Source organism: Penaeus japonicus, unplaced genomic scaffold (assembly GCF_977035675.1).
Source record: "Penaeus japonicus unplaced genomic scaffold, GWHDUDI00000001_assembly GWHDUDI00000021, whole genome shotgun sequence".
Taxonomy (NCBI): domain Eukaryota; kingdom Metazoa; phylum Arthropoda; class Malacostraca; order Decapoda; family Penaeidae; genus Penaeus; species Penaeus japonicus.
The window spans coordinates 21,299,007-21,309,006 of NW_028234423.1; the positions used below are offsets into that span (position 1 = coordinate 21,299,007).

Sequence of the window (10,000 nt, forward strand, 5' to 3'; positions counted from 1 at the left end):
ATTCATGTATTTCATTCACATTTATGTATTTCATTTCCATTCATGAATTTCATTCACATTTATGTATTTCATTTCCATTCATGAATTTCATTCACATTCATGTATTTCATTCACATTCATGTATTTCATTCACATTCATGTATTTCATTCACATCCATGTATTTCATTCATGTTCATGTATTTATTTCACATTCATGTATTTCATGCACATTCATGAATTTCATTCACATTCATGTATTTCATTCACATTCATGTATCTCATTCACATTCATGTATCCCATCCACATTCATATAATCCATGCATATTCAATATATTTCCTTCATACATTTCATTGACAGTATATTCATCAGCTGTTCTGATTTCAGCATTTGGAGCACCTAGTGGCAGCCGCGGCCCTGGTTGTAATCGGGGCTTCAGTGGGCGAACTGAAACCTCAAGGCGTACCTCTCTTACTTGGCAATACTATAGGAGGAGGAGGTGGAGGAGGAGGAGGGGGTGGAGGTGGAGGAGGCGAAGGAGGAGAAGGAGGAGGAGGTGGAGAAGGAGATGGAGGCGGTATTGGTAGTGGAGGGAGTGGACTTTCTGGCGGAGTAAACTCGTTTGGTGGTTTAGGTGGCCTGGATGGTGGATTAGCTGGTTTTGATGGTGGATTTGATGGTGGATTAGCTGGTTTTGATGGTGGATTAGGTGGACTTGATGGTGGATTAGCCGGCCTGAATAGTGGATTAAGTGGTTTCGATGGAGGGTTAGGAGGACTGAATGGTGGATTAGGTGGACTTGATGGTGGATTAGCTGGTTTCGATCCTGGATTAAATGATTTCCATGGCTCAGGTGGAGCTGGTAACATCGATGGTTTTGGTGGTGGATTAGGTGGATTCGACGGTGGACTGGCTGCTCTAGACGGATTAGGCAATTTTGACGGTGGCTTAGGTGGCTTCAACACCGGACAAAGTGGCTTGGATACTGGAATCGGTGGATTAAGTGGCTTGGATACTGGAATCGGTGGATTCGATAGTGGATTGGGAGTATTCGATGGCGGCTTAGGTGGATTAGATCATGGCTTCAGCGACCTTGGTGTATTTGATGGAGGATTCGGTGGATTTGATGGACCTGTCGCTTCTGCACTTGTCGGTGGAGCGGGAAGTGGATTAACGGGCTCTGAAGGTGGAGCGGGAGGTGGATTAGGTGGTGGAGCGGGCTTTGACGTTCCCCTTGGAGGATTGGGGGGACAGAGTGGCTTGAGTGTGGGTGGAGGTGGTTTTGCAGACTTCAATGTTGCAATCCCAGGCGAGAGCAGTGCAGGGGTTGGGCTTTCTTCGGCAGGATCGATCGGTCCTGTTGCCTCTATTGGTGTTGGTAGCCCTGTTGATACCTTCGTTAGTGTTGGTAGCCCTGCTGATGCCTTCGTTAGTGTTGGTAACCCTACTGATTCCTTCGTTGGTGTTGGTAGCCCTGTTGATGCCTCTATTGGTGTTGGTAGTCCTGCTGATATCTCCATTGGTGTTGGTAGCCCTGCTGATGCCTTTGTTGGTATTAGTAGCCCTGCTGATGCCTCAGTTGGTGTTAGTAGCCCTGCTGATTCCTTCGTTGGTGTTGGTAGCCCTGTTGGTGCCTTCGCTGGTGTTGGTAGTCCTGCAGATGTCTCTATTGGTGTTGGTAGCCCTGCTGATGCCTCCGTTGGTGTTGGTAGCCCTGCTGGTGCCTTCGTTGGTGTTGGCAGCCCTGCTGATGTCTCAGTTGGTGTTAGTAGCCCTATTGATACCCCCGGTGGTGTTGGTAGCCTTGGTGATATCACGTTTGGTATTGGAAGCCCTGCTGCTGCGTCTGTTGGAAGTCTCATTGGCAGCCCTGTCGACGCCTCAGCTGGTTTGGCTGCTTCCGCTGGCCTCACAGGGGATCCTACTGTATCCTCGATCACTACTGGAAGTCCCGGTGCGAGTCCCGTTGAAGGATTTGTTGGCTTTGGTGGAAGGAATGTTGGATCAGGCTCCGTGAGTGCCGGCAGTCCTGTTAGTGTTAGCGTCCCAACGACCCTTAAAAGTTTTATGAATTTTGGAAGCCCTGTCAATGTTGGCAGCCCTGCGAGTGCTACAGGCCTTATGACGGTTGGTAGCCCTGTAAGCATTACTACCCCTTCAAGTGTTAAGAGTGCAATGTCTGTTGGCAGCCCTGTCAGTGTTAGTAGTCCTCTGAGTGCTGCGAACACTATGGCGATTGGCAGCCCTGTCACTCTTAGCAGTCCTTCAGGCTTTAAGAGCACCATGTTCATTGGTAGTCCTGTAAGTGTGAGTGCAAGTACTCCAACACAGACTTCAGCCGTTAGTAGTCCTGCAATTGTCAGCAGTCCTGCGAAAATTGAAACTTCCACGGATGTTAAAAGCACCATGGTTGTTGGTAGTCCTGTCAGTGCTACCACTCCTGCAAGTGCGAGAACTTCCATAGATATTAAAGGCACTATGACTGTTGGCAGTCCTGTACGTGTCGAAACTGGAGGAAGTCTCCGGAGTAGCATGGCTGTTGGTAGCCCTGTGAGCATCGGAAGGCCAAGTGGGGCGGTGATTACCCGTGGAGTCACGACTGCGGGCCCCGTCCTCACCCACAGCGGCAGAGGTCGAGGTGAGTGCAACATTTGCCGACTTTCTCGATTTGTTATGTAACGTTGAGTTCTGCTGTAATGTATAATTTCTAAAACATGCTGTTATAATCACAGTTAATATCATTATCTTTTTTTTTCAAAATTATATTATCTTTATTATTACATTCATCATCGGTAACGTAATCATCATTATTAATATCATCATCATCGTCATCATCATCGTTACTTCCTCCTCTGCCACCATCCCTCATGCCATTGGCATATGATGACCATTTCCACCTTCTGGTCCTCATTCGTTTTCTGTTGCAGGGGAGGGTGACTATAACAATCGGAGAACCAGCGGAACTTTTTCCATTACGAAGGCTCGCTTATCTCACGTTGGTACCTTTGAAGGCCGTGACATCATAGATCATTTGTTCGGTGAGTTGCTATACGTGGACGGTTATGTGTGCGTGTAAAGTGTGAAGAAGATATATCACTTTCATTGTACGTCTAAGAAAAAAAAAAAGAATCAGTGACTGGATTTGAAACAATGTTACATTCAGTGCTAGCTTCGTCTCTCTCTCTCTCTCTCTCTCTCTCTCTCTCTCTCTCTCTCTCTCTCTCTCTCTCTCTCTCTCTCTCTCTCTCTCTCTCTCTCTCTCTCTCTCTCTCTCTCTCTCTCTCTCTCTCTCTCTCTCCCTCTGATTATTGATGTGACCTTTCAAGGAAGAAGTATAGGGTTTTATTTTCAGTGTGAGAAAGACTATATATTCTTAGTTTCCTTGCCTTTTCAGTAATGACAGAAAGAGCCTTTTCGGGCGTGGTTTGCCACATGTCAGATTTTCTCACGTTAAGAGCAAATTTCCAACAATGGGTGTTGTAAGACAAAAAATTGCATATCGTTCCGTATGAGGTTTTGCTATTGTGAAAAGAAAAGGAAAGGGAAGACGAAGCAGAAAATAGACTATTGAATGTACAATCCCTTTCTCTTCCTCTCTCTATTGATTACTGATTATTACATAAATAATTCATCATCATAGACGGATGGGTTGAGTACGACCCGCCGTGGTCCCCCGGGTGATAAGATCACGCCTTAGAAGGGTAGACACAAAGAATTACGCACGTATATATCACGCGGTAATCATAATTTAATCTCTCAAAATGATCAGTCATTTCCCTTGTTAATCTATAAGATTATGATCTTCTAATTTCTCTACTTTCATTATATCATTACCTCATCTATTCATCAACTTAGTGCTTTAGTTATACTGGGCTCTTTATACTTAAATAAAACCGAATAACACTGCACTCATGCCTAAAATTGCCAGGTTGTAATATAAGTTCTTTATGTATAATATTCATCTTTGCATTCCTCTGTCTGAAACTTTCTTCAGTCCATGAATTCAGCCTCTAATGAATCCCTCATCTCATTATCAATCAACATTAAATTACAGACCTGATTAGACAAATCACCCTCGTAAAACACTTTTCCAATCCTTCGTCACTGATGAACACAACAAATAAACCTTTTGTTTTGTTTTTTAAAACCTTTGTATGGGTCAGAGTACGAATCGGCAAAACAAAAACACCTCAACATCTAACCCTCTTATCAATTTAATTTATATCAATTTATATCAATTTAATAATCCTTACATCCAGATGGCGATAACTTCAGCATTACAAGAGCTCACCTGACCCACGTTGGCACTCTGCCCCCGCCAGGCTCTTCCGGTGCCAATCGCGGTAAGATAAGTGATATTGGAACTGTTGTTTTTAAAGGTTCTTCGGTGCATGGCAAAGGGGTGCATGGCAGAGGAATGAGAGGTTTATTCTTTAGGAGGGGTGCCTGTTGCTTATTTTTGTTGCATGAGGTTCTGTTGTGGGTGTGTGAGGTTCATATACGATGCTCGTAGGTTTGATAGGATGACTGTTATTTATTTAGGGTGGTTGTAGGTTCATTTGGGGTGATTGGTGTTTATTTATAGTGTCTGTGGTTTATTCATGGTGCCTGTGGTTCAGTAATGTGGTTCATGTACAGTACCTGTGGCTCATTTATGGTATCTGTAGTTCCTTCATGGTGTCTGTAATCCATGCATTGTGCCTGTGACCCACGTATAGTGCCTGTGATCCACGTATGGTGCCTGTGATCCACGTATGGTGCCTGTGATCCACATATGGTGCCTGTGATTCTTCAGAGTAGTCATGGTGCATTTAGCATGGCTTAATCAGGTTGTTTTAATCAAGGTGTCTAGAGTTCAGCTATGATTCTCTTTTATCGTTATCGTAATGAACCTTGGTTGGTGGTGGTGATGAGAACAGTGATGATGAGGATGATATGGTGATGTTGATGCTGATGATAATAAAAATGATGTTGATGATGATAATGATGATGACTCTAGTGACAATAGTAATCATTATAATAATAATGACAATGGTGATAATGATGATGACTACAGTAACAATAATAATCATGCTAAAGATAATGACAATGGTGATAATGATGATTATAATAAAGAATATTGGACCATATAAAGTAAATATAATTGATAAATGGCTAGTGCGGAGATTGCAAGTTGCCCATAATAACTGTGTTAAGGGCATAGTGAATGTAGTTCTCCGGAATTGTAGTCATCCAAAGAGATTGTGTTCAGTTCAGTGGGGAATAGGTTCACATCAGGTCAATGTGGTAATAAAACTCACTATAAGCAAAATAAACCTATTTTGGTTACAGTGTTGTTGTTTTTAGCCATTCAGCAAGTGAGTCAGAGTGACTGTAGGTCAGATTAGGTGATTGTAGCTCATACAGGGTTAATTCGGTTCATAGCAGCTGACCGTCTATCATTGTGGTCCATACAAGGTAACAATGGTTCGTTCAAAGTGATTGTTGTTTATGCAGGTTGATTGTGGTTCATAGCAGATGATTGTGGTTCATTAAATAGCTAAGATTATTGATAGTTATGATAGGAATGTTAATATATATATATTTTTTATCACTATGAGTCTTATATTCCTTACTTAATTCGTTTATTCTCTTTTCAGATTACGGCAGATAACTACGCGAAGCTCCAAGAAAGCGTGTGTGTGAGTGTGTGTGTGTGTGTGTGTGTGAGCGTCTCTAAAACGTGTGCAATCTCCCAAGGACTATGTAAATAAGCTTCAGATAATGCACTTGGTGTGTTGTAAAACCTGCTGTAGATAGCGGATAGTGTAAATATTATTAAAATTATACTGTTTTATTTTCTATTGTTAGTTTTTTATTATCTTGTATACATTTTTTCACGCACAAAGACACAGACACACACACACACACACATGTTCAGGCTAAAAAAAATCTGACACAAACACACATACACACACACGCACACGCACACGCACACGCACACATACACACACACACACACACACACACATACACATACACACATACACACATAAACACACTAACACACACACACATACACACACACACGTACACATTCAAACGCTCCCTCTCTAAACACTAAAGGCGTTTGCTGAGTAATGTTACGTTCACCTCGACGGCCCGGAACCAATTCACTTTCCGGTACGAAATAACCGGACCCTTACCTCCCCCCTCTCCCCCTTACCCCCTCTCCCCTCCTCCCCCCTCCTCCAGGTCGGACGCCTCACCCCACCCTCCCTCCTCCCCGGTCCGACGCCTCCCCCATTTCTCACTTTTCTTCCCCTCTTTCTCTCTCTCCCTGTCTCCATATTTGTCTCCTTCTCCTACCGCCTTCTTCTTCCTTCCTCCTCCGTCTCCCTCCCTTCTTCTCCCTCCCTCCACATCCAACTCTCTCCTCCCCCTTCTTCTCCCTTTCCTCACCTCCTTTTCTCTCCACCTCCTCCCTCCTTCCTTCCATCTCCTTCTCCCTAAATCCCTTTCTCCCTCCCTCCCTCCCTCTCTCCCTCCTCCGTCTCTCTCTCCTCTCTCCTCTTTCTCCTTCCCTCCATCTTCTTCCTCCACCTCCTCCACTCCTCTCTTCCCCGACTTTCTCCCCCTCCCACACCCCACTCCCCCTCCTCCTCCTCCTTGCCACCCCTCCCCCCCCTCCTCTCATGCCCCTTCACATTCAGATCCCAGACTTTTTTTTTAAACCGTCCTTCACATTCACCAAAAAAGATATCTATATATATACTTCCTTTCAAGTCAAACGAAAGAACTATGCATATGCAATCGTAGTTTCATTGCTGATCACGTCGATATACAAGTATTGAAAATGTAAAAAAAAAAAAAAAAAAAAAAAAGGTTTACTAATATGTGTAGATAAATGTGCATGTTATGTGGGAAAATATGCATGTGCAAGACAATTGCATTGGTTTAGAGAATATTAATTTCATTCAAGGGAAGTCTTCATCAAATACACAGGTGTGAATGAAAGTCATATTAGTATCAGTTTCATAGCTTAGTAATTGTTTTTAATTCTGCGTTATTTATGTCGGTTTGAAATCTGCTGTTTTTGTAGGTTGTTTTTATCTTTTTATCTTTTTGTTATGTTTTTCTTTGTTTTGTTTTGTTTTTGTTTTTTGTTTTATGTCTGTCTTCCTCCTTTTTTTCGGAATTTCTTTTCTTTTGTATTTTTGCTCTTTCTCCGTTTGGTTCCCTCTCTTGTTACTACCTATTCTTCCTCCTCATCCTCATCCTCTCTTTTCTTTTTTTTATTCTCCTCCATTTCCTCCTTCGCTTTATTCCTCTCCTTCTGGTCCTCTTTTCTCTTACTCATTCTCATGCTTTGCTTCTTACTTCTTCTTCTTTCACTTTCACTTCCTTCCATTCTCGTTTCTTCTCTCCTCTCTCCTCCTCTCTTCTTTGTTCTTCTTCTTTTCGTCTCTTCTCTCTTTTCTTCTTCTTCCTTTCTCTTTCTCTCTCCCTCTCCCTTTCCTTTCCTTTCCTTCACCTCTGTTCCTCCTTCTCCTATTTTTCCTGCTTTTCCTTCCCTCCTCCCTTCCTCCGTCCCTCCTCCCTTTCTACTTCCTTCCTCCCTTCCTCCTTCCCTCCTCCCTTCCTCCTTCCTCCTTCCCTCCTCCCTTCCTCCGTCCCTCCTCCCTCCCTCATTCCCTCCTTCCTTCCTCCCTTCCTTCCTTCCTCTCTCCTTTCCTCCTTCCTCCCTTCCTCCGCCCCTCCATCCTTCCTCCTTCCCTCCTTTCTTCCTCCTTCCTTCCCTTCCTCCTTCCTTCCTCCTTCCCTCCTCCCTTCCTCCTTTCCTCCTCCTTCCTCCTTCCTCCTCCTCCTCCCCTTCCTCCTTCCTCCTTCTCCTTCCCTTCTCCCTTCCTCTTCCTCTCCTTCCTCCTTCCCTCCTCCCTTCCTCCTCCCCTCCTCCCTTCCTCCTTTCCTCCTCCTTCCCTCCTCCCTTCCTCCTTCCCTCCTCCCTTCCTCCTTCCCTCCTCCCTTCCTCCTTCCTTCCTCCTTCCTCCTCCCTTTCTATTTCCTCCTTCCCTCCTCCCTTCCTCCTTCCCTCCTCCCTTCCTCCTTCCTCCCCTCCTCCCTTCCTCCGCCCCTCCTCCCTCCCTCCTTCCCTCCTTCCTTCCTCCTTCCCTCCTCCCTTCCTCCCTTCCTCCTTCCTTCCTCCCTTCCTCCCTTCCTCCTTCCTTTCCATCCCCTTGTCTTCCCTCCCATCCATCTATTTTTTGTGAGTGATTCAGAAAGCCTCAAAAAACGAAAGAGAAAGTTGCCAAATACCCCCTTGCAACAAGAGGCGCCGCAGAATACCACTTACTGCAACATTTGATTGAACTGAAGCGTGTTGCAAAGATCGTGGACTGGAGCTAAGAAGGAGAAGAAAAAGAAGAAGAAAGAAGAAGGGGAAGGAAATGAAGGAGAACAAAGAGAAGGAGAAGATAATGAAGAATAAAGTAGAATAAGAAGAAGTTTGGGAAGAAGAAGGAGAATAAAATAAGAGAAGATGGCGAAGAAGAGCGTGAAGAAGAAGATAAAGAAAGAGGAAAAAAGAGAGGAGGAAGAAGAAGGAGAAGGAAAGAAAGAAATTACGAAAAACAACAACAATAAAATAGAAGAAAAGGAGAGGAAGAGGAGAAGAAGAAAAATGAAAATGGGAAGGGAAGAAGAGGAGGAGGAGAGGAGAAGAAAAGAGAAGAATAAAGATAGAAGAGGGACGAGAAGGAGGAAAAGGAAGGAGAGAAAATGGAAGAGGAAGAAGAGGAGACGAAAGGAAGAAGAAGAAGAAAAGAAAAGAAGAAGACGAAGAAGAAAAATATCAAGAGAAAAGGTGAGAAAGACGAAGATAAAGAAAAGAATGAAGAGGAAGAAAAAGAAGAAGATTGAGAATGAACCGAGAAAGAGAAATAAGATAAAAAAAAAACGATAAAGATAAAAAAATATATATATATATATATATATATATATAAACATATATGATAATACTAATATTCGTAATCACTACCGAAACTTACGCAGCCTGCACACACGGATTGAAAGATTGCAAGCACGGATATGTTCTTGCATGACCATGTGCATGCTTTGAAGATTATGTGAAACAGTGCGTTACGTGAGTGAAAGATACAAAAAATAAATGATCTTCATATTGCAACACCGTGAGTTAACCTATGAGTTGCCAGTTGTTGTTTAAGGTCAATGAGAGAGACACTCGATGGAATGTCACACGGGTGTGTGTGTGTGTATATGTGTGTGTGTGTGTGTGTGTGTGTGTGTGTGTGTGTGTGTGTGCGTGTGTGTGTGTGTGTGTGTGTGTGTGTGTGTGTGTGCGTGTGTGTGTGTGTGTGTGTGTGTGTGCATGTACTTGTTCGGACACGTGTAACACTTGACGCAACCCCCCTTTTGCCCTAGATTCCACTTTTCTGCTGACTCATTGGGTATATTTTTTCCCTCTTGACTGCACACACAAACACACACACACACACACACACACACACACACACACACACACACACACACACACACACACACACACAACACACACGCGATCGTACACACATACACATACATACACTCACAAACCCAAAGAAACACACACACACTCACATACACACAAAGCAACACACTCGTAATGGTCTAAATTATTGTTTTGTAGCATTCGCCATTGCAAACATTGATTTTCAACAATTGCGAATTCGAATGCAAATATTCTGTTTAGAGGCAGAAACGTGAGTCATTCACATCTTTTGCAAGAATTAATTTCAGTTGCAAAAATGTTCAGCCTTTGGATACACAATGATTCCTCGAGTTTTATTTACACCTTTTTCCTAATAATTGCTAAAATCTGGAGATTACCCAGTTTCCAATGAAAAAATACATTCTGGAAAAAGTTGTCATCACGCAAAAAAAAAAAAAAAAAAAAAAAATCTGGAGAAATCCCGATTTATCTTGGAGTCTGGCAACACTGCAGAAAGGACCGCAGGTAGCAGGTAGCCCTCTATAGCCAGCTCGG

General features: G+C 43.4%; 1 protein-coding gene across 1 annotated transcript in view; it reads left to right on the plus strand.

Moving 5' to 3' along the window:
* LOC122265116 (uncharacterized) overlaps nucleotides 1-5,775 on the plus strand; it is a 24,684-nt gene extending 18,909 nt beyond the window's left edge. The window contains exons 3-6 of the mRNA XM_086549083.1: nucleotides 367-2,617; nucleotides 2,907-3,017; nucleotides 4,239-4,322; nucleotides 5,619-5,775. Coding sequence (XP_086405209.1) covers nucleotides 367-2,617; nucleotides 2,907-3,017; nucleotides 4,239-4,322; nucleotides 5,619-5,632 — 2,460 coding nt within the window. The 3' untranslated portion in view covers nucleotides 5,633-5,775. The remainder of the gene's footprint in view (nucleotides 1-366; nucleotides 2,618-2,906; nucleotides 3,018-4,238; nucleotides 4,323-5,618) is intronic.
* Nucleotides 5,776-10,000: the final 4,225 nt, after the last annotated feature.